At 44.7% G+C, this 25,095-nt stretch overlaps 1 protein-coding gene across 2 annotated transcripts in view; it reads left to right on the top strand.

Annotated features, from left to right (window-relative positions):
* Window positions 1–5,009: 5,009 nt before the first annotated feature.
* Window positions 5,010–25,095, top strand: part of LOC112261827 (cysteine-rich motor neuron 1 protein) — a 45,011-nt gene continuing 24,925 nt past the window's right edge. Inside the window, exons 1-4 of one of the 2 annotated variants that reach the window (XM_024437451.2) lie at window positions 5,010–5,808; window positions 10,720–10,881; window positions 11,104–11,274; window positions 21,123–21,365. In XM_024437451.2, coding sequence (XP_024293219.1) covers window positions 5,520–5,808; window positions 10,720–10,881; window positions 11,104–11,274; window positions 21,123–21,365 — 865 coding nt within the window. In that variant the 5' untranslated portion in view covers window positions 5,010–5,519. Of the gene's footprint in view, window positions 5,809–10,719; window positions 10,882–11,100; window positions 11,275–21,122; window positions 21,366–25,095 lie in introns of both variants that reach the window. The other variant, XM_024437450.2, reaches the window with a different exon arrangement.

Raw genomic sequence — 25,095 nt, 5'->3', positions numbered from 1 at the left:
AGCTCAGCCTTTAGGGCTTTCTCAGGGAAAACAATTCCATAATGGTCAGCTATAGCTATAAGTTCTACTTTACGAAACCTCAACAAACATTCAATAGAGGGAGCTTCAAAAAACTTGGAGATGGCTGATGCAGCCATCTTATATACAATGCAGTCTCCTGAACACACTAACTAAACAAGTCATCCAAACTCACAACCTACCATCACTAACCACAGAGAGCTCAGAGCAGCAGGGTCCGGTGGGTTTAATGGAAATATCCCGGATGAGCCCCCATTATGTTACGCACGCCTCTATGAAGAGGGAACGCAACACCCTGCTACAACTAAGCTCTCCGTGAAGTGAAAAGGTATGGACTGTAGGTGCAAGTAAGGATGACAACAGGCAGAATGTGGTACTGTTTACAAGGACTTTATTCCTTTACACGGTAATATGGGGAAAAGGGGCTGGACGGAACCAAAGCAAAGAAAGTAAATCTCAAAGCCCCCCCCCCCCCTCTCCTATCTTACCTGCCTACCCACTACTTACCTAATTTAGCACCACCTGGTGCCCTAACCAAAATACATGGGGTGGTCCGCCCAGGTCTTACCTAGTGTGCCTAGACAGTGAATATACTATGGGTATATGTATGCCCGCGGGCCTCTTGCCTAAGCACCCCCCAGGTGCCTTCCCCTTCTCCCCTGGGAACAAATGAAACAGAATATTAAACAATTTCACAAACAAACTAAGAAACAAAGGACATCAAATAAGCTCTATCTGAGCAATGAACTCACAGAACATACCAACTCTCTGCAATGATCTGCCAGCAGAATCAACCTGTAGCAAAATCTCTCAGCAATCCCTACCTCCAAATCTCTAGCAAATCTCTCTAGCAAAATCTCTGCAATGACCTCCCAGAAAATCTCTCTAGCAAAATCTCTGCAATGACCTCCCAGCAAAATCAACCTCTAGCAAAATCTCTCTCTCCTGAACAGAACACTGGCTTTTATATAGCTTCTGAAGGAATGGGTAATTGGAGACAGCTGTGTCTTGATGAGGGGGCGGGGTCAGCTCTCCAATTAACCATGGAGTCGACCAATCAGCTGCTTGAGGGATTTCAGGAAGCCATTTCCTGAAATAAACACATGCAAATACACAAACTACAACACATAAACTGGGGAACGTAACAGTGAAGTAAAAGTAAAAGTTGTCAAAAATATAAATAGTGAAGTAAAGTACAGATACCCCCAAAACAGATTTAACCTATCTAGGACTGAGGTTCCGCTAGCGGAATTGCAGGGCACCAAATACAAATCAACAGAAATCTCAGAAATCAAATTTCTCAAACATACAAGTATTAGGCACCATTTTAAAGATACAATTCTAGTTAATTCAGCCACAGTGTCTGATTTAAAAAAAAAATGCTTTACAGTGAAAGCTCCACAAACGATTATGTTAGGTCACCACCAACTCACAGAAAAACCCAGCCATTTTTCCAGCCAAAGAGAGGAGTCACAAAAAACACAAATAGAGATAAAATGAATCACTAACCTTTGATGATCTTCATCAGATGCCACTCATAGGACTTCATGTTACACAATACATGTATGTTTTGTTCGGTAAAGTTCATATTCATATCCAAAAATATCATTTTACATTGGCGTGTTCTGTTCAGTAGTTCCAAAACATGCAGTGATATTGCAGAGAGCCACATGAATTCACAGAAATACTCATTATAAATGTTGATGAAAATTCAAGTGTTATGCATGGAACTTTAGATACACTTCTCCTTAATGCAACTGCTGTGTCAGATTTTTTTTAAACTTTACAGAAAAAGCATAATCTGAGAACGGCGCTCAGAGCCCAAACCAGCCAAAAGAAATATCCGCCATTTTGCACAGTCAACATTAGTCATAAATAGCATTATAAATATTCACTTACCTTTGATGATCTTCATCAGAATGCACTCCCAGGAATCACAGTTCCACCATAAATGCTTGTTTTGTGAGGGCATTTGGTAAACAAATCCAAAGCGCGTTCTTGTCCAGGCGGACGAAAAGTTCAAAAAGTTATATTACAGGAACTTGTCAAACTAAGTATAGAATCAATCTTTAGAATGTTTTTATCATAAATGTTCAATAATGTTCCACCGGAGAATTCCATTGTCTGTAGAAATGCAATGGAACGAGAGATACCTCTCATGTGAAATTTGCATGACTGAGATCGAGGCTGCTGCTAGACCCCTTAGTCAAACAGCTCTCATCCGGCCCCCCTTCACAGGAGCAGCCTGAAACAACATTCTAAAGACGGTTGACGTCTAGTGTAAGCCTTAGGAAGTGCAAAATAACCCATATCCCACTGTGAATTCAGTAGGGGCTGAGTTCAAAAACTACAAACCTCAGATTTCCCCCTTCCTGTTTGGATTTTTTCTCAGGTTTTTGCCTGCCATATGAGTTCTGTTATACTCACAGACATCATTCAAACAGTTTTAGAAACTTCAGAGTGTTTCTATCCAATACTAAAAATAATATGCACATTTTGGCATCTGGGACTGAGTAGGAGGCAATTCACTCTGGGCACGCTATTCACCCAAAAGTGAAAATGCTGCCCCCTATCCCAAAGATTAAGTAGTACTTTAAAATAGTTTTACTTAAATACTTTACACCACTGGTGTGATGTCATTGAGAAGAGAAAAGATTGGTGATTGCCTTTTGGATTATAGCAATCTGCTATCGGCTATGGAGCATAGGGGGCTGTTGTCCTGATGCACATGCTGCTGTGCCCTGCCACTTTAAGCATTTATACTTAGCCTGTTATTCTTGAAAAAGTATATTCAATTAAGACTTGTTTGTAAGTCAATTTCCTTTTTTCTTTTAGTCATTTATTCACTGTAGGACTACATACTGATGTCCTGCACTCCTGCACTCTGCACTTGGAGACCTTTTGCAAGGCTGTCTTCCTACATCTCCCTTGGCTAGTTTGGGTCCGTTATTAGGCTACACACATACACACACTGTCTGAAGCAAATGTATTAATCTAGGAGTGATAGTGCCTGTTGACAAAGATTTGGTAAGCATGAGTGTTTATGGGAACTAAACAATATAGAATGCCAGACAGAGGAAGCTATATGTGTAACAAACGTCGTAGGTGGAAGAAGGTGAGGACCAAGGTGCAGTGTGGTACGTGTTCAAAAGTATTTTAATAGAACACTGAAAAATAAAAAAAACAACAACATGAACGAACGAAACCGAAACAGTTCTGTCTGGGACAGAGACAGAAAGCAACTACCCACACCCCTAGTGGGAAAACAGGCTGCCTAAGTATGGTTCTCAATCAGAAAGAACGATAACCAGCTGCCTCTGATTGGGAACCATACCAGGCCTAAACATAGAAACACAACACCTAGACATACAACATAGAATACCCACCCACATCACACCTTGACCAAACAAAAAATAGAAACATACAAAGCAATCTACGGTCAGGGCGTTACAATATGACTGAAATCATAGATAGCTTCATCTTTGTTTACTGAATGATAATACATAAATCACTGTTGATGACAACATAATGACATGCTGTAAGCATGTTACCTCTTTAACAGAAACGCTACTGGTATGAACACCTTCCCTTGAAAATGAACAAATGTGTACACAAGGACTCGTTTATACTTTGCCAAATCCAGTATCAATCCCCGGTAGAGTTTTAGTGAGTAGCACTGTTTTCTGATCATGACCATAAGCAGGGAGACATACTGTATACACAAAACAGATGCTCTCCAGGAGTGACAGTGAGCTGAAAAATATTCAATCATCTTTGGTGCTTTCCTTACAAGGAACATAAACAAATGTGGAAATATTGTGTGTTACGAGACCTTTTCTGGCCCAATATCTGGTGTGTGTCGTTGTAATAATGTGAATAAAAACAACTGATAGCCTATCTGAAGGTTGCCTGTCCTCAGTGAGAGTAGGTCTGAGTCCATGACCCTGACTGTCTGACATGGAGCTGGGGTCTCCAGCGGCCATCAGGAACCCCACTTTGAGCTGCAGCAGTAGACCCTCTAAGAGAGACCCACCATGTATCAAAAGCACCGAATGTCCAGTCTTAAGGAGTTATCTTTAACGGTAGCTAAGTCATACTGAACATCTCAAGACAATGCACATGACTAGGGCCTGTAGCCAACATACAGTACATGTCTTAACTGTAGCGAGTTAAACAGCTAACAGGGGATGTTGTACTTTGTAAACAGTATTGTGAATGACACAATATGACCTACCTCATATACACCTGACCTTGGTGTCTGCTGGTCATTGGCACCACTGCTAGAGGTCTCCACGGGTCACTGCACTGTCTTTTCAGGGAAAACTCAAGATGTGGCTGCACCTTGCTTAACAGCTCTCTGAAGTGGTCAAGGGCTATTGGATAGGCAGATAATGCCTTGACATTGGCCATTAACTGGAATTATCGGTATTGAATGATGTCCAGTGCGCAACTATGGAAATGATATTCCAGAAATGAAGCAATGTGCCCAGCATGTTGTTATGTTTATGTTTGACTGAGATCACATGTAAATGCTACATCGGTTAAGTTACGGGCTTCTTTCATGAGATGCCCTAGTGTGCAGCCTACTGATTGATCAATAGCTTATATGTTGAATTGCATACAAATGTAAAAATCAATTTGATATTTCAGAATCAGTTACAATGAGCATGTAGGCCGACCATTAATCAACAGTTGAATTGAAATAGAAAATAGCATGTTTTTCTCAAATAAAAATGTGATACTTTTTTTTTTACAATTAATTTGTCGTTGAAATAAAAGTATAAATGAAAAGAAAAAGCGGAAAGAACATTTCGTTCAACGGAATTTCAAGGTTATTGCGAATACGCTACCTATTGCGCAACAAAATGAGAGGACCAGCGGAACGATTAGAGGATATCTTAATTCAAATCCTCCCTCCGTTCGCTACTTGTGATTGGATGGTGTACACCAGGCTGGGCGTACATGTCATTCAAAAGGAATGGGTGCAGCTAATGTCTATGCCTGTAATGTCAATTTGGGTCTCAGATTGCATCTCGATGTTTCGGTGTTAGGGCATCCTCACTCCTCTCCAAACGCAGAAGACTCACACTATGTGGTTGTCGTAGGACGCAGCTATTATTTTACTTGAAACAACAATGAAAGTGCACCTACCTACAGTAGGCATTGAATCAGTTTTTCTGAGGATAGCCCATTGCCAGTAAAAGGCAAGCCAGCCTACCGGAGAGACCAAACCAGGAGCATCCGTGCACTTTCCCGTGCACTTTCCGAGGTAGCCTATTCTCGGGCAGCATGCTGCCTAGGCTATTGTAAATGCACTGACAGTGCAGGCACCAACAATTTTTCTCATTCCATTTTAACCGTAACGTTATAACTTCTGGAACTACATCTAACGGACCTCGCGGATTTAATTTGGCGATTTACTTGACAGAAGGAAATTGTTTGCTTAGACCTACATTTTTAACATAGGCTACCGATCTTGGGCTCATCATCATATTTGAAATATGTTCAGGAAGTGTTTGGTCGAGTTCTTGAAATTTTCAATTCTGGTGCGTGTGTTGGTGTCTCATGAATGTACGCCATGTGATCTCCGGACGTGTCCCCCGAAAGCCTGCGAGAGCGGTCGGACTCTGGCCAGGGACCCGTGCGGATGCTGCGATCAGTGTACCCGGATGGAGTGGGAGCCATGCGCCGGCCAGGACTGGGCACTGGGCTACTGCGCCTTGGGACTAACCTGCGCGGCTGTCAACCAAACGGGAGCTGTAACGCTCCCTGATATAGGAGTTTGTAAAGGTGGGTAGCCTATGTCTAAAATAAGACTTCACGTAATGAATAAAATAGGCTCAATTTAATGTTGGTCTTGTTTCCCATTCTGAAATGTAAGCATGACCTGGAATGGCACAAACATCTTTATTCTATAGTAGGCTAAAGGGACAATTCCATGATAACGGAATTACGCAGAGATTTTTCAGCAAGTAGACATTGTGCATAGAGGTGTATGTTTTGTTAAACTTCTTTGTCAATGGTTTTTGTTTGGCATACATTTTACAGTGAAAATTCAGAGCCTCATCATAATTTAGTTATTGTGGAATTGCCCTCAGGCTACTAGGTAATTATTTCTCATTGATTGAATCCAGGCTGTATCACAACCGGCACTGATTGGGAGTCCCATAGGACGGCGCACAATTTGACCAGCGTCGTCCGTGTTTGGTCGGTGTAGGCCGTCATTGTAAATAAGAATTGTTCTTAACTGACTTGCATAGTTAAATAAAGGTTACATTTAAAAATTGAGAAAAAAAACTAAATTGATAGAAGAATGGGAGGTTTTGACATTGAGGTTTCAGCAACACGGTTATTCATTAAACATCACTCTCAGCTCTGGGCAGAAAAGTCTCCATAGTAAGTGATTATTCTAATTTAGCTTGAGCACACCACAGTGGCCAGCTAGTTCATGATTCCATCGACTGTGCTGGACATTGTCTCTAAGCTCTGTGGACTGGTTGAAGCAGGTCTACAGGTTTAAGTAGCTCTTGACTGCCAACAGAGGACCTCATGGTAGACTGTTCATTTCCCCCCTTGAAACCTCAGCTTTCTTCTCTTGCAGGCATGACAATAGGTTTGGCAACAAACCTTTGCACCATGCCCCCACATCAGTATTACTTAAGTTCAGGCTTCCCTGCCAGGGCCCAATTTGAACCTCTTAAAAGTTCATGACTATTTTCATTTGTCTGATGTAAAAAGCATGGGCAGCCTAATAATGGGAAATGTGTATCTGTGCGTGTACACTATACTCTGTCTTCATTTGATCCTGAAACAGGTTAGCTGTCCTTGTAGAAAGTAATGTGGTTGCACAATCAATGGGCTTGTGATATGCCTCTGAGGGCTTCCTTGGGGTCAAGGCAAAATGGCAAAAGATTCACCAGCAGGTTTTCATTGGCAGATTTATCTGAATGACCTTACCATGAATCCCACTGTGGTCTCCCTGCCTTCCCTCCTATCAGATCCATGTCCTATACCAGTCCTTTACTGACAGTTTATTAAGCTGTTGTACACAATATATCCCTGGCTCCCAGGAAAATTATACTCCAGAGGATGGCTCTCTAAATCCTTTAGGGCTTCAAGGGTACCGATCCATGACCTGTGTGTTTGAGTGTGTGTGTGAGTGTGTGTGTTTGAGTGTGTGTGCGCGCGTGTGTATGTAGCATTCTAAAAGGCAGAACAGGAGTTGCCCTCTGAGAGAGCTGGGCATGGGGCATGGTCAGGATCACATCAAGCACCAGCCAGTCCCTCACCTGTCCAGGCTGAAACAAAGCAATTGCATGGGACTGACATTACCAGAGGTGAGGAAAAACAGTCCCACGTTGGGGCCAGATCTTCATGATCCTGCCCTCCATCATCACTCGGAGGGGTCTAGTGGTCCTGGGTCTCCAGGGTGTCCCAGGAGACAGTGTCCCTGATTACAGGTTATGCTGGTGTAACGGATGTGAAATGGCTAGCTAGTTAGCGGTGGTGCACGCTGGTAGCGTTTCAATCGGTGACGTCACTCGCTCGGAGACCTTGAAGTAGTAGTTCCCTTTGCTCTGCAAGGGCCGCGGCTTTTGTGGAGCGATGGGTAACGATGCTTCGTGGGTGACTGTTGTTGATGTGTGCAGAGGGTCCCTGGTTCGCGCCCGGGTATGGGCGAGGGGACGGACTGAAGTTATACTGTTAAATTGATGCTGTTGACCCGGATCACTGGTTGCTGCGGAAAAGGATGAGGTCAAAAGGGGGGTGAGTGTAACGGATGTGAAATGGCTACGCTGGTAGCGTTTCAATCGGTGACGTCACTCGCTCTGAGACCTTGAAGTAGTGGTTCCCCTTGCTCTGCAAGGGCCGCGGCTTTTGTGGAGTGATGGGTAACAATGCTTCATGGGTGACTGTTGTCTGCAGGCCTTAATCCCCCTCCATACCCATAGCTACCCCCTCTGTCAAATTAGCAGCTTTGAACGTCTCTAAATGATGAATGCACTAATTGTAAGTTGTTCCGGTTAAGAGCGTCTGCTAAATTACTAAAATGTCTAATGTAAAAGTTAATGGTTTCCATGATTGAGTCGTGCCTCTGGTCCTCGTGGCTGCGGGACCCAGCACATGCAGAGCCCCCCCCGGTGGGGTTGGCTGGGTGAGGGTAAATCAACACCTCCCTGTGTGTTTGCAGAGCCCACGAGTGCCAGGCTGATCTGGGATTTCCCTCCCAAGCCGGGGGTAGGGTCTTAAATTTATTAGGGTCGCAATCAGGAGTAGGGGGTAAATGTTTCCAGTCTCTGACCCCTGCTTCTCTCTCCGCTCCTCTGCTCTAAGCCTTGTTGTTCTGGGTGGTCAATATGGAAGGGCAGAGTGCGAATTGACATTAGGCCTATACTATTTTAGCCTGAATTCAGCGATGTGTCTTGCTGAGAAATTTACCTTTTTTCTGTAAAAGAAAAGTCTGGAAACCTGAAAGGGGCTGAAATACGGGACGTGAATACAGCTGTGTCCGTCCCAAGCTCATCGGTGCGGAAAACTGTAAGGCACCGTTAAAACAATGTTGTAAGTTCACTAGTAGGCGGAGAAGAGAGATGAATGCGATTGAAAGAACCTGAACCAACTGTCACTGTATCAGTACACAATTGCATTGTTCTAAATAGGAGAATGGTTCAATTAGAGACCCCCTACCCCCAAAGTTGGACTTTCGTTACATTTATGGGATCTCATGTCTGATTTGGGGGTTCTGTGCTCCCCCCGTAATTCGCACACTATGGAAGGGTGATGGAGGTCGAAGAAGGTAGACCATGTCTTCAGGTGAGATCTGTAGTAGACAAACGTGTACAGTCAGTGAGAAAATAGCTGATGCACATGATATTGAACAGAATGCTAAATATCCAGTAAGTGTATGCTTATGAGGACTTTTATACTATGTGCATACTGTATGTCAAGTGCAGCCAGTTAAAGTGGTTGTGTATTGTTATGACAGCTGTGATTAGGGAAAGTTGCCTGTGAATCCAAACACGTAACTAATTTAATCCCCAAAGGGTTTTTCACCACTTGAGTGATATCGATGTTTGGCCCAGGGTGTTTTTATTTTGTCTGTCTCACTGTGTTAGTGCCACCTCTTCCCTCTCCAGAGCACTGAACAATACCACCTCACAGAATGTCTGTCCTCAAGCGCAAAGACTGGACTCTGCGTCCTGTCCAGTCCACTACTCCTTCTAATCCTGTCCACTTCCCTCTTCCTCCAGCATTATCTAATGTTTCAAAGACTTCCTTTTGAGCTTGCTATCAGCCAAAGAGCCTCAGAGGTCAACTTTCCCAACGCAGCTCTGGATGCCAAGACAAGCAGTCTCCATGGCTGAGAGACGCAGCAGTGATCCAGGCCAGCTGAGTGGGGTCATATCACAGCCAGAGGGTCAACCTAATCATTAATTAACTACAGTAATTAGAGGTTCATCCCCCCTAACCTCTCATTTTGCTTTGTCTACCTCCTGCCTCCTACTCCTGGAGGCCCCCTTTAGCACCCCACAGACACACTCAGACACCCACCTTCAATGACTGTTATTTAAAAATACCCTCCCAGGCACAGAAAGGCCCAGAGATGGAACAAATGTGGAGGTGGGGATCATTTTAAAGTAACAGGAAATAAGAGGGAGAGTTTTGGCGTGGCAGGGGAGCTCCGTTTGAAAAGCCTGCCTGCCCCTCTACTCTACCCAATGTCCTGGCTGGTTTAACTCACAGGGACCATGACTGTCTGCCACCCAAGATCACTTATAGAGTCTCCAGAATTAGCACACCAGAGAGAGATGTGGGTTTGTATAGGTGACCATTATAGGCTACATACAGAGCACTTCTCAAGCACCACTTCTGAAAGGAATGACTGAATGTGCTGTATGATAATAGAAGTTCATCCCTGCTTTCCCTTTGTTTGGTATTAATAAATGAACAACGTACATTTTCTTAAGTATTTTCATTATCGCCAGCCTAGATGTCCATTCATATACCATCATTTTTAATCATCATTGTCTCCCGGCCCCTAGCAGAGTATGAAATCAAGGCTTCCCCTTCTGAGAGGAAAGAAGAAGTACACCTTTACTCAACGATTACCGCTCTATAGTGTTTTACCAGTTTATTTAGCCCAGCTCCTGTAATACATTCTGATGGGAACACTACTACTCATACTTCTAAATGTGTCTGTGAGAGAAGCCAGAGTATTTTGATAAGCAGTAATCAAGTCTCTACTCTGTTGATTGAGGCCTGGAAGACAAGCTGTTGAAGGGAGAGGAGAGGAGCGGTGTGTTGTGTTCTGTTTGAGCCTGTTTATGAACACGACCACCCTGCGGGATCCCTGAGGAGCAGAGAGGCAGAGGGGCAGCTGGTGTGGTGGGTCCCCTGTCTCCCTCCATCCTCCACCCCCCATTGTCATTAGATGTGTTTGTTTGTGTTGAGCTCAGCCTGGAGGAGCTAGCTACAGTATCTCAGAGGTAGGGGTAGGGATGGTTGGCTGGGCATGGGACAAATACATACGGTAAATGGCAGTAGCAAGGCAATGCATGGCAGGAACAGAACAGAGATGTCTGCTCTGGATCGCTTTGATGATGCTTCTCTTCTCCCCCCCCCTTCCTCTCATACCCCCCCTCTCCAGCCCCTCCCCTCTTCTTTCTTTTCCTTTAATATCTCATCTCCTCCTTTCCACAGTTCTGCCTCACAGTCCGGAGGCTGGGTTGGAGGATGAGCGCTGCCCCCTGCAGACAGGCTGTGACAGGGCCGGGGCCATGTGTGTGTGTGACGCCCGTCACTCCTGCCTGGGCTCCTTCAGCTACCCTGACATGGAATCTTGCATGAGGGCCAGCAAGACGGGTGAGTTTCCCACAGATAGCCGTCAGGAGCAAAAACTACAATCCATTGAACGTTGCTAATCCATACCAGATGTTGGACGCTGGTGACTAATGCTATTAACATGTCATAGTGATGACACGGGCTCAGTCTGAGGGTGGCCCCAGCATGGATCTGTGTGGTGCCATTGTCAGTGACTCATGATGACGGACTATGTCCTGTCCCCTCTTCTCTTTCTTTTAGAAGGCCGTAGACATGAGCACCAGGAGAGGCAGAGGGAGAAGTTTGTGGGACCCTCCGACCCAGCCTGCATGTTTTCTGGGTGCAACCTGACAGCACAGGGCTGTGTGTGTGAATCCCAGAGCTGCCGCTATCACTCCTCCTACATCAACCGCAGCCAGTGCCAGGAGGCCGCAGGTAACCTAGAACTAACCTAAAACTAACCAACAACTGCTCAAGTCATGTTGCACAAAGGTGGCTGATACAGTGGCTGATGCAGTGGCTGATGCAGTGGCTGATGCAGTGGCTGATACAGTGGCTGATACAGTGATACACAAAATGCAGATTCAAGAACAGAGCTGACCTTATTTATCCTACAAAATCCCTGTCTTTTACTTTTTTATCTCTATTTGAGTTGAGCTCAGCTTATTAAGCATATGTACCCTATGTACCCTAATATATCAAATCAAATCTATAATCAAATCAAATATATCAAATATATAGCTTGAGTTATACCTGACTCATGTCTAGTTTGAAAAAATACAGTTTAAGACAAAGTAATAATTCCATGCTGAGCGTTCAAAAATAAGCACATTCACTGTGCCAGCACTGTTGCTGATTATACAGGATTAGCATTGATAATGTGACCAGTGGTCGGGAAATCAAGTAATAAAGTGTCTGTAGATCATTTGAAAAGCGTTTCAATAAGTAGATTTACAGTAAAACAGTTATGATGTGTGTTTGCTGAGTAGTTAGCTGAAATTCATTACGATGGTGTTTATTCTCCACTTTGATGGAAAACTTTCTGTACTGCTCACATTCACTTCCAGTCTGGCACTGGTCCAATGAATTTGTTTATTTTCTAACACTTCTGCATGGAATGATTACATTGTCTTAACCTTCTCTTCAACCTAGACCCTTACAGTACAGCGAGTCAGCACAACCTGCGAAAAATCACAGAGGTGTAGTAGACAATCAGTCAGTCTATTCCAAAGTCCTTTCCATGTCAACACCGAGAGTCACTTTAACTATACATTCATGTACATACTACCTCAATTGGCCCGACCAACCAGTGTTCCCGCACATTGGCTAACCGGGCTATTTGCATTGTGTCCCACCACCCACCATCCCCTCTTTTTACGCTTCTGCTACTCTCTGTTCATCATATATGTATAATCACTTTGACCATATCTACATGTACATACTACCTCAATCAGCCTGACTAACCGGTGTCTGTATATAGCCTTGCTACTCTTATTTTCACATTTCTATTTACTGTTGTTTTATTTCTTTACACACACACTAAGGGTAAGTACCCATGTAGCTGCCTCTCTGACTGGCACTTCTAAGTAAGAATTGTTATTGAGGTGGGTTCTATTTCACCCCTTTGACAGAACTGTGTGAGAGATGCATAAAACCAACATGGCAGCTCTCTGTATGTATAAAGAACATTGGTCTCACTGAGAAAGTGCCAGTGAGTGAACTCACAGATTCTCTCCTGCTGTGTTAGTGGGAAGATCTCATCATCCGCTTCATAATACTGTGTAGCCATGTTGTGCAAAAAAGCTAGACTCACGTCAGTTTACTAAGAACATTTGTTGAGTTTAGGAGGCCCAATTCAAGACAAGTGACTCGATCCACAACTAAGACATTTGTTTTAGCTTTGTTTGTGCTTTCATCCCTTTTTTTCTTTGATAGTTCAGTTGGGAAATGTGTACCATTCCTGATAATGAAAGGTCTGATAGTATTGTAGGATGTGCCATTTAGCAGACGTTTTATCCAAAGCGACTTACAGTCATGCATGAATTTTTTTTTTTTACATATGAGTGGTCCCGGGAATCAAACCCACCGTCCTAACATTACAAGAACCATGCTCTACTAACTGATCTAGAGAGGACCACAAAATGTGTAATCTTCAGTTATATGATCTGCAAACAAGATCTACAAACAAACAGGGTTGTTACAGAGCATGTACAGTCCCTTGGCTGTGTATTTGGATACTTGTACTGAGCTATTTGTTCTGTACATTCCTCTAACAGTGTGGAAAAGTACACATACTGTATTATTGAGAGACAGTGTCATTGCCCTCTCCTGTGTCCCTATGAATAATATACAAGTCCTCTGCTGCATTTCTCAACTTCCAGTTGTCTAGAGCAGCCAAGAGAGGACGACCGCGTGAAATCACAACACTGAAAACAGTAAACAACATTTCTCTGCAGCTCATGTGTTGTCGCTTCTCCACACACCCTTCAAACGGCCATGCATTAAGTAAGGAGGGTGTGTGTGTGTTCAGGGCAGTGATAATAAACTTGTTTTGTCTGACTGGCTTGGCGGAGATCTTGCTGTCTGTCGTCAGTGCTTCCGTTATGATGAGTAACCCTGAGTGCAGTGCTCCTGAGAGGTCATGGAGCTACCCATCTGATCAAGTAATGATTTAGGTCTGGGTCAATGTGTCCCTTAGCTTGTGATGTCTACACCTACTGAAAGCTCTGCTTTCACTGCATGAGAGTTACAGTGATTCCAATCTTCACATGCAGTTGAAGATGAAAGCGGACCTTGTTGCCAGTACTTGAAGCACTTTTTCAGCCATCCATTTGAACATAACATCCTCTGCCTCTGCTTGGGGCTTGTACATTCATTCACACATGGTAGTGGTTTGGGACTGGCTCTTAATGCTCGCTCTGACTCAGAGAGTAGAGTAGCCTTCTGAGGCCAGCCAACTGTCCTGGCTTGTGTTCCTGTTTACTGTTTGTTCGAAGACTTGGGGCACAAACCTCGTTTGTAGCTTCACCGTCTGCAGCGCCTGATCACCAACAGCCATCTCTTAGTATCGCTAAGGGCTCTCTATGTACTGTCAGTATGCTGACGCACATCGTTGGACTTCAGACAGCGGTCAATGTCATGTTGGGTGCTGGGAGGTGACATGAACACAGGCACACTGTGTTGCTGATGAGGAAGTATTAGACTGAATCTCTGAGGATTGATCAAATTAGTGGAAGAGGAGGAAGAGGTCAGGCCAGGGAGCCAGCTAGGGGAAGCCATTTTGACAAGTTATTTGTGTCAAGTGCAGGAAATGGTCTGGGGCCTGTATTTAGTTCTCCGGCCCTGTGTGTACATTTATGGCTTTGATTAATTATACGCCTTTGAGCTGCTGTGCACAAGGAGTTTCCCCATGTGGCCTTCAGAAGAGGAGCTTGTTCTGTAATACTTTGATTGATGTTGCTGATATGACCTGATGTTGTAATGGCCCTGCGGAGAGCGGCTCTGGGAAAACAGAATGCAGATTTAAGCCTGTGGGTTGTTACACAGCTATTGTATGTCATATTACATCGATGTACTTTAAACTCCCAACATGTGACTGGTCCTCATGGCTAACCTCAGAAGGTTAATATGGGTGAAATGGGGCAGTATTAATGTTTAGTATAAGTGTATACTTTTTAAAAGAACATTACAAGGGAGGAAATGGAGTTGAGGTGGGTCAGACACTGGAGCCGTGCCCACCATGATGCCATGGTGCAAACAGACCTCGCCACCACAGAGTTGGCCCACCAGTAGTACCACACTCCCTCCCGCCCGTCTCCTTCCCCTGAAAGCATCATTAGTTCTGCTTGGCTGCAGCCTCTTTGTGGCATCACTATTACTCGCCAGTCCAGACCGTCAGTAGTTGGCAGGGGTGCTAGACGTCTCTGTGTTTGTGTGTCATCTGCAGAGGCTATGGCCTCTGTCATGCCCAGCGAGCCTGCTCATGTCCCTGTGTGTGTGTGTGTGTGTGTGTGTGTGTGTGTGTGTGTGTGTGTGTGTGTGTCTCTTGGCAGTGATTTCAGAGGGGAAACAAAACACAGTTTATCTGTTGGCTCAGAAAAAGAACTTCCCGCTAGGCAAAGTGGGATCGCTGTCTCAGCCTCTTGTCCTCTCACTGCTCTCAGTCACCCAGCTGATAGCTCTAGGCAAAGTTGGATCGCTGTCTCAGCCTGTTGTCCTCTCACTGCTCCCAGTCACCCAGCTGATAGCTCTGCTTACCAGGCACCACAACTTTTCCCAAGCCCCAGCCCCTGCTGGGGTCTCAGATCCTTTCCTGCCCTCCAGCCCCTGCCCCAGCTCTCCAGCTCTAGCTAGGCCGCCAGCCTCTTCTTTTTCTGTTTGTCTGTGAGAAAACATGAGCAGATGACCAACAATGTTACATCACTCAACTGCCTCAACTACCACAAACTGGGCAGCTGCAGAGCGTAGCACCGCATTCCCCTGGACTGACTGGGCAGCTGCAGAGTGTAGCACCATACTCCCCTGGACTGACTGGGCAGTTGCAGAGCGTAGCCCATACTCCCCTGGACTGACTGGGCAGCTGCAGAGCGTAGCCTCGTACTCCCCTGGACTGACTGGGCAGCTGCAGAGCGTAGCCCGTACTCCCCTGGACTGACTGGGCAGCTGCAGAGCGTAGCCCCGTACTCCCCTGGACTGACTGGGCAGCTGCAGAGCATAGCACCGTACTCCCCTGGACTGACTGGGCAGCTGCAGAGCGTAGCACCGTACTCCCCTGGACTGACTGGGCAGCTGCAGAGCGTGAGCACCGTACTCCCCTGGACTGACTGGGCAGCTGCAGAGCGTAGCACCGTACTCCCCTGGACTGACTGGGCAGCTGCAGAGCGTATCCCCGTACTCCCCTGGACTGACTGGGCAGCTGCAGAGCGTATCCCCGTACTCCCCTGGACTGACTGGGCAGCTGCAGAACGTATACCCGTACTCCCCTGGACTGACTGGGCAGCTGCAGAACGTATACCCGTACTCCCCTGGACTGACTGGGCAGCTGCAGAACGTAGCCCCGTACTCCCCTGGACTGACTGGGCAGCTGCAGAGCGTAGCACCGTACTCCCCTGGACTGACTGGGCAGTTGCAGAGCGTAGCCCCGTACTCCCCTGGATTGACTGGGCAGCTGCAGAGCGTAACCCCGTACTCCCGTGGACTGACTGGGCAGCTGCAGAACGTATACCCGTACTCCCCTGGACTGACTGGGCAGCTGCAGAGCGTAGCCCCGTACTCCCCTGGACTGACTTTTATGTGTACAGCCCAATTCATATTTTATGTTCAGTTTCTTCTAAGGCAGATCCAGAGACCTTTAACTAATTTTGAAGGTTCTCTCATGGCCAATTTGTTACTGTTCTATTCAACTTGGACCATACTTGTGCCATCCTTTCACTCCCATGCATTTTGTGCCAGCTCTGTAGTAGACAATTGTCCATAGAAAAGTATTCTCTGCAACATTGTTCAGCCCATTCAGCATGATAAAAGCTCAGCCTCTACTTTCACTCTCCCTGGCCCAATCTCATCTGACAATACGAAGAAGGCTGTGTTGAGCTACTCTGAGCAGAGAACACTCGACCCGTCAGATCACGTTTTTCATCCTCAAATATTTAGCCTGAGCGTGAGAGAGCGAGGAGCTGTGAAGTGTGTGTGCGTGCGTGCGTGTGTGTGTGCGTGTGCGTGTGGACTGTGAGCTGCTGCAGCTCTCTCTCCTGACACACTGCCCTAACCAGAGTGTGATGATCACACGTCTATGTTTCCCTCTCCTGTGACCCTGTGCCTTTTGCCCTGAACCACCTCCCAGACTTAGTTCTTTAAAATAGAGAACAATACAGACATTTGTAGCCTCAACCTCCAGTGGGCAAGCGGCCAGTCCTCCACAGCTTACGTGAGAGATGAGCCTGATGGGTCCCTTTGCGGACAAACTGTACAAAACCAGAGGATGTACCAGAGGCCCATGGAGGGCTGCTGTACTAAGACAGCTTTGTTCTCCGCTGACTTGCTTCCAAAGTCAGTCACTGAACAAAAATCACATTGTGCACTTGTTCCATGAGTAAACTCAGGCTGTCAACACAGCCTCCTCTGCCTACCAGAGCTGCTTCAGTCAGATGAATACTGTGCTCCTTGTGCTCTGTGTAGAAAAAAGCTCATTTACATAGAGGTGTTTTCCTTTCCCGAATGGGCTTCTCGGAGATGCCAGAAATATGCATTGTTTACAATAGCCCATTCTGTGGTAATAAACCAATTTCTAAATCCTACCTCAAGCCCAACTTCAGGGTGCGTGTGGGTGTGTGTGCGCATGTGTACGTGTTTGTGTGCGTATTAAGGCTTTCCCTAAGGGGTGGCTAGGTTTTCCATACTATCTCACCACCACAACAAGAGAACGTTTTGACCATTCTACAAACTGAATTTATTAAGCATGCCAAATTAGGTCTTTGTGTTCTTGTTTGCGTAAGCTGGAGAATAGCCACCATTGTAATACAGAGATTGCTTTTGTGACCACTGACTAGCTAATTACCCCATTGGTGCTTTGAGATAGAACACAAACAGAATGTGCTGAAATCCATCCTCTACTGAGTTTACCATACTGTTTCCATGCTCTGTGTCTGCCCTATTATGTTCAGAAATGGCTACAATATCATTCATTTGAATGACAATAGAGTGTCTGGCAGCTGGTTTTTCCCAGCGTACTCCAGTCCACCCATTGTTAGACATGAGTAAGCAATCTGTTTTCTTTGACTAGGGCACAGAGAAAGTCTTATTCAATGCAAACATTGCACAACATTTTATTCATGGCCACATCACTCTGTTAGACAGCAGCACGCTCTGTGTTACTGCTATTTGATATAAAACCTCTGACATCAGCCTGTAACTGAAGTTTATTTAACTCAAATGCTGGAATTAGGACAAACAGCGTTAAATGGGTCGTTTCTTGCCCTAATTCAGGGGAATTTCCCCCCTTCTCTCTGACACTATTCAGTAACAGAGTTGATCAATACAAGCTTTGTGCCTGCCCCGACTGTTCACAGGTTCCTAGAGCAAACAGTACAGTGCAGATACCTCATGCCTATGCACTATTTATTCAGGGAAGAAAAACTCCAACACTTCCTTCATCCTCAATTTCATCTGTCAGATATCTCCCCCAAATATGACTCTCCTGCTCAAGTCACAACTTAACTTTTACGGTTCAGGCAAACTTCAAACGACTGCATAGATGGAAGATTAACATGCCGGGTGAGCATTGGGTCGCACCGATGTGTTCAACCCTTGAGGGTTTGACTATTGAAAGTAATACTGCAATCATCGCTGTATGTGGAGTTGAACTGTCTGTCTGTGGAGCAGAACCTGGGCTCCAGTCCCTCTGTTTGCCATTTCAGTTTCCCATCTGGTAGGAACAGCCTCAGGGATCCTCTTTCAGGCCCTCAAATGTCAGGGATGAGACACATCCTCTGCTAGAGTCGTGTTGCACCAGGGAACGCCAAAAGTCTGGGAAGGACATCAACAAACTAGCTTCTGAAAGAGCCACAAACCCCAAGCCTTGTTACACAATTTCATTCTATTTCATTCTCTTTCCGCCAAAACCATAACGCATGCAAAGATTGTAAAGTATTCTTCCCATACGCAATCATAGCCATTACATTTCTCTCTCTTATGAGGCAATTACTTATTTATTAGCTTCATGGCATTTCCTTTCCTAAAGGCCCAAGGGAAGACATTAAGTAGAAACGTAATTACCAATTTTCTCCACTGTCATCAATCATACAGTGCTTTATTCCTCCCTTCCTCACACTCTCTCCCAGTCCTTCGTAACAGCCACAGGTCTAACCTGGTATCCTACAAACAGGAGATCTGTGAAATTATTTAGCCATCGACAATTACAGTGCCTTCAGAGAGTATTTATACCAATTGACTTATTTCACAATTTGTTGTGTTACAGCCTGAATTCAAAATCGATTAAAAAACCATCTGCTTTAGGTTATTGTCCTGTTGAAAAGTGAATTAATCTACCAGTGTCTGGTGGAAAGCAGACTGAACCAGGGTTTTCTGTAGGATTTTGCCTGTGCTTAGCTTCATTGCATTTCTTTTTTATCATGAAAAACTCCCCAGTCCTTAACGATTACACGCATACCCATAACATGATGCAGCCACCACTGTGCTTGAAAATATGGAGTCTTACTCAGTAATGTGTTGTATTGGATTTTACCCAAACATAACACTTTGTATTCATTACTAGAATTTAATTACATTTTTTGTACTATTACTTTAGTGCCTTGTTGCAAACAGGACGCATTGTTTGGAATATTTTAATTCACTCCAGGCTTCTTCTTTTCACTGTCAATTAAGTCAGTATTGTGGAGTAACTACAATGTTGTTTCTCCATCATCAGTTTCCTCCTATCACAACCCTTCAATTCTGTAACTTTTTTAAAGTCACATGGTGAAATCCCTGAGCTGTTTCCTTCAACTCTGGCAACTGAGTTAGGAAGGACCCATGTATCTTGGTAGTGACTGGGTGTATTGATACACCATCAAAAGTGTAATTAATAGTTTTTTTTTACCCATCTACCAATAGGTGCCCATGTTGGCAAGGTATTGGAAAACCTCCCTGGTCTTTGTGGTTGAATTTGTGTTAGAAATTTTTTTTTTTTTACCCCGTTTTCTCCCCAATTTCATAGTATCCAATTGTTTTAGTAGCTACTATCTTGTCTCATCACTACAACTCCCGTACGGGCTCAGGAGAGACGAAGGTTGAAAGTCATGCGTCCTCCGATACACAACCCAACCAAGCCGCACTGCTTCTTAAGACAGCGCGCATCCAACCCGGAAGCCAACCGCACCAATGTGTCGGAGGAAACACCATGCACCTGGCAACCTTGGTTAGCGCACACTGCACCCGGCCCGCCACAGGAGTCGCTGGTGCACGATGAGACAACGACATCCCTACCGGCCAACCCCTCCCTAACCCGGGCGACGCTAGGCCAATTGTGCGTCGCCCCACAAACCTCCCGGTCGCGGCCGGTTACGACAGAGCCTGGGCGCGATCCCAGAGTCTCTGATGGCACAGCTGACGCTGCAGTACAGCGCCCTTAACCACTGCGCCATCCGGGAGGCCCTGAAATTCACTGTTTGACTGAGGGACCTTACAATTATCTGTATGTGTGGGAAACAGAGACGAAGTAGTCATTAAAAAAATCATGTTAAACACTATTATTGCACACAGAGTGAGTCCATGCAACTTATTATGTGACTTGTCAAGATCATTTTTACTCCTGAGCTTATTTAGGCTTGCCATAACAAAGAGGTTGAATACTTATTAACTCGAGACATTTCAGCTTTTCATTTTGAATTAATTTGTACAAATTTCAAAAAACATTATTCCATTTTGACATTATGGGGTATTGTGTGTAGGCCAATGACACAAAATCGAAATTAAATACATTTTAAATTCAGGCTGTAACACAACAAAACTTTGAAAAGGCAAGGGGTGTGAATACTTTCGGAAGGCACTGTATAGGACAGGACATGAGTTTGCAGCACCCAATCCCTCGACTCTGTATGCATAACAGTGACATGGTTGAACCAAAATAAGCAATGGTTAAGGATTGGGTAATCCAAGCTTCGTAAGGTAGCTACTGTCCTTCTACAATATGAGACAGAGGGGCACTCCACTTTTCTTTTCCTGAAAGTGTCCAAAGTACACCCCTGTGCCACCTGCACTCCCTAACCAGAGTATGAAGACCATTGAGTTGGCTCTGGCATATCGATAAACAAACGCTTCCTGGAATGCTAAGTGTAGTATGATTTCAAAAATAAGGCTCAGGGTAGGATAAAAAAAGTCTGAGTAAAACATGGCCTTGTATTAATGGCTGGTGAGATGGAGAGCCTATTTGGATTGAGAGCTGGATCCAGTGGGTGGGCAGGCAGGGATCAGGAAAGGTCTTAGACAGGATGTGCTGAGAGGTTTGTCATGTCTAGAGACGAGCATAGCTCTCACTCTCCGTCCTAACAGGATGCTGTAAAGCTGTCACGGAGTGAAGGGGATCTGATGACTGCAACATGAGCAACACTGTTCCACTAACACTGTATGCAGGCCAGGGAGCCCCACTCCTCTCCCCCCTTTTCCCCTGCCACCTAGCAAACAGTGTGGGCACTGTTGTAGCCTGGAGCTGGGTTGAAGGTGGTGCTACAGCATGCCTTAAAGAGGCTTGTTATTGTATGTGACTGACTCTGTGTGTGTGTGTGTTTCAGAGGAGCTGAAGTGTGCTGCGACCACATGTCCTGCTCTGCCGGTACCTTCCTGTCCTGAGGGCTCGGTTCTGACCAAGAGCTACACTCCCCCTGCTGGCTGCTGCCCCACTGTGCCCCCCCAGTGCACCTGTGACCTCCGCGCGTGCCACAAGCCCCAGTGCCCCTCCGGCCAGAAGACTGTACCACTCAGTCAGGCCACCGGCAAGCCAGGAGACTGCTGTGACATGTTCAAGTGCCAGAAAGGTAACATATATAACCATAGCAAGCCATGAATTTGATGAGAGAAGTGGTGCTGGTGTGAAATTTAACTCCACAATTGTTCTGTGATGAAAAGGAGAGTCACGAAATAGATGGTCATTTGTTGTCCAAATACATTTTTATGGGGTGTAGCCGCAAATAATCTCAACGCCACAAAGCATATTAAACATAATGGATCTCATTATGCATATTGTGTGTGTGTGTGCGTCTATCTCTGTGTGTGTGTGTGTGTGTGTGTGTGTGTGTGTGTGTGTGTGTGTGTGAGAGAGAGACTGTTTACGCTGAGCTCCCAACAGATATTTGCTGTTTTACCAACAGAATAAATTGTGTAGTGTCAAAGAGTTCCTGCTTGGTCACATATCCAAAAGGTTCAACAGTTAATTGATGGGAATGCTTTTTATGTGCTCCAGTCTTCCAGGGGGAGTGTAGTCGAGTCAGGCAGGCCGGCAGGGGCTGAATGGCGGCTGCAGAGGCTAGGGGATCAGTGTTTTGATAACAAGTGTCTGCTGCTCGTTGGGTCTGAACTGGACGCCCTTTGTGCCTCCCCTACTGGCAGTTAGCTCTGCATGACTGCGTCCACATTAGAAATCACACAGAGAGGGACTGAGGATGAAGATATGGCATATACCCCCCTAGTATCCCCCAAGACCTCCCCAGAAGGTCTTTGGGGATATGTGTTGGGTGCAGTGGTGACTTTAGCATGTAAATATTGGTGGGGCAAATTCAAATATGCATGCCAGCAAAGCCACCTCACAACACAGCACTAAACAATACATTAATTGCACTATAACGGTGACAAACGGTTCCCACAAACTATTAGGGCCTATATAAAGCTGTCCCAACAGCAGAGCTTTCTTTTCAGCATCATGGAGTGAATCCTTACCACTGCTACACCTGATTATCAGCGGAGCCTTGTCTGGCAGCGAAACAGTTCATTCAGCCTCACTTAATGCCTTTAAAAAAAAGATGATATGGCTGACTTGCTTAAACAAATGTTATTTCTACTGACAATTGAGTTGTACAAATATGGCTTAAGGGAATGATGAGCGGATGAGAGGCAATCTGTAATTTCGAGTAAGACATTAATGCTTGAGCTAAGACGTACGTAGTCAATATAACTATTTGTTCAGCACTTTTGAAATGTACAGCGACAGAATTCAGAACATGAGCCATTCTTATACCCTACTATTATACAGTATTCAATACCCTACTCAATAAATTGGATGCAGTCTCACAGTGCCATCCGTTTTGTCACCAAAGGCCCATATACTACCCACCACTGCGACCTGTACGCTCTAGTTGGCTGGCCCTCGCTTCATACTCGTCACCAAACCCACTGGCTCCAGGTCATCTACAAGACCCTGCTGGTCACCATAGCAGCACCCACCTGTAGCATGCGCTCCAGCAGGTATATCTCTCTGGTCACCCCCAAAACCAATTCTTCCTTTGGCCGCCTCTCCTTCCAGTTCTCTGCTGCCAATGACTGGAACGAACTACAAAAATATCTGAAACTGGAAACACTTATCTCCCTTTAAGCATCCGCTCAGAGCAGCTCACAGATTATTGCACCTGTACATAGCCCATCTATAATTTAGCCCAAACAACCACCTCTCCCCCTACTGTATTTATTTATTTATTTATTTATTTTGCTCCTTTGCACCCCATTATTTCTATCTCTACTTTGCACATTCTTCCACTGCAAATATACCATTCCAGTGTTTTACTTGCTATATTGTATTTACTTCGCCACCATGGCCTTTTTTTTGCCTTTACCTCCCTTATCTCACCTCATTTGCTCACATTGTATATAGACTTATTTTGTCTACTGTATTACAACTCAAGGGCAGAATACTGACTGTATGTTTGTTTTACTCCACGTGTAACTGTGTTGTTGTATGTGTCGAACTGCTTTGCTTTATCTTGGCCAGGTCGCAATTGTAAATGAGAACTTGTTTTCAACTTGCCTACCTGGTTAAAAAAAGGTTAAATTAAAAATATATATTTAAAAAATCTCCTTGTACACCAAGTCAGAACCATAGGATAAATAAAGGGGGCATAGAAGCATACAATGAAAGCTTTTACAATAATCATGGATGACATTTCTCTAACACAGGCTGTAGGCTACATGTACACCACCAAGTTAGTACAGTATGAGAAGTTGTCAGGGAGAAAGAGACCAAAGTATTAGAGTGAGGCACATGGCCTACTAACATCTTACTACACAACATACACTTAGAATGAATTTCTTAGCTACAGTATACATATCTCCCTGGCATATTACATAATTTATGCAGTAGCATACAATACATTTTTGGAATCACCTTGTTGTGCTGTCTTCACTTGAACAGTACGGTGGTGCGGCGGTCTTTCTTGTGGGCAAATTTTGTCATCAAACTTTCATCAAAGTCTGACATTCTCTGGATTTATGGTGCTTTCAAGACAACTGGGAACTCTGAAAAAACAAGGTTGAATCAGGACGTCAATGATCTTCAGGTCAGAGCTCCCACCATGGAATTCTGAGTTGGATGACCGTTCAAAACGTATCTTCCCAGTCTGAGCAAATTTTTTTTTACAGTTCCCACTGGTTTTGAACATGGCAGAAGTCATGCTGGATTGATAGCATGCCCAATGTATTCAACCTTTGGTGTTGCATGGGAATGTTTATCCTTTTAAGCTTGGAAAAGAGACCCTTAAACCCAGACTTGGACCACACACCCTCTCCACTGAATATCAGGCTAGTGATTGCTTTGCAATGCTTGCAGTTAGCCAACTTGCAATTTGCACTTGTTGTGTAATGGTTATGTCCAATGGCCGATGAGCACCAATATATTTTGTCTATAATTTCTCTTCATATGACAAGGCTTGAAAATTATTTTCCAGTAGATTGTCAACTTGATTCTTTACGATGACTGCTTGTCTGGCTTGCTAGCTAAGATTTTGAAAGTATGATGTTGACATGATCAGTCCAATCAAAGCTATGGTAGATATAACGTGATTAGATGTCATTTTACCTGTGGCCAATGACCTTAAGCCTTCTTGGAATAGCACTTCTAATGTAACTCTATGGCAGCACCCAAGGGGCTTAAATTTTCGGGCTCTACCCAGTAGATTTTGTGGTGACGTAGTGTCCCCATGAGTGACAGAACACTGAGCCAATCATGATGCAACTAGAGAACATTACCAACTATGTTCTGTATTTTCCGCTGGCTGCCCCACCACCTCAGAAAGCACTGAGCTAGGCTGAAATGGTTTTTTATGTGGCTTTATTAACTCAATTATTTATTTTTACATGGTTGGCAAACTGATATGTGGCATGTATTAATGCCAAAATAACATACAAAACAGGCAACAACAACAAAACAATTGTTTTTTGTTTTGTTATTTTTTGCTAAACAGGTGGGGCTCAAAATGAATGACTGTTCGCTAATGGTTGGGTCACTCACAAACACTAAAGCCCATCCACAAAACAAATTATAATCCGATTTCATTAGTCACAAAGTTTGGGATTCCTAGAGTATTTTGCAATGGAACACATAATAGTACCCAACTTTCAGTGACCTAAGGCATTGAACAAATGTTTTTACAGACCTGAGGTTGGCTTTTGGTGGGTATTTGGTCAGGGTCAGTGTACAGAGTACTATGACAATGGGTCTGACCTGTGTGTTTTGGCCATGTTTGACAAGACGTTTCCAGCTCTGGCTGAAGAATGGGTCTG

The sequence above is a fragment of the Oncorhynchus tshawytscha genome, linkage group LG11 (genome assembly GCF_018296145.1).
Source record: "Oncorhynchus tshawytscha isolate Ot180627B linkage group LG11, Otsh_v2.0, whole genome shotgun sequence".
NCBI classification, from domain to species: Eukaryota; Metazoa; Chordata; class Actinopteri; order Salmoniformes; family Salmonidae; genus Oncorhynchus; species Oncorhynchus tshawytscha.
This window is presented reverse-complemented; position numbering and strand designations above follow the sequence as displayed.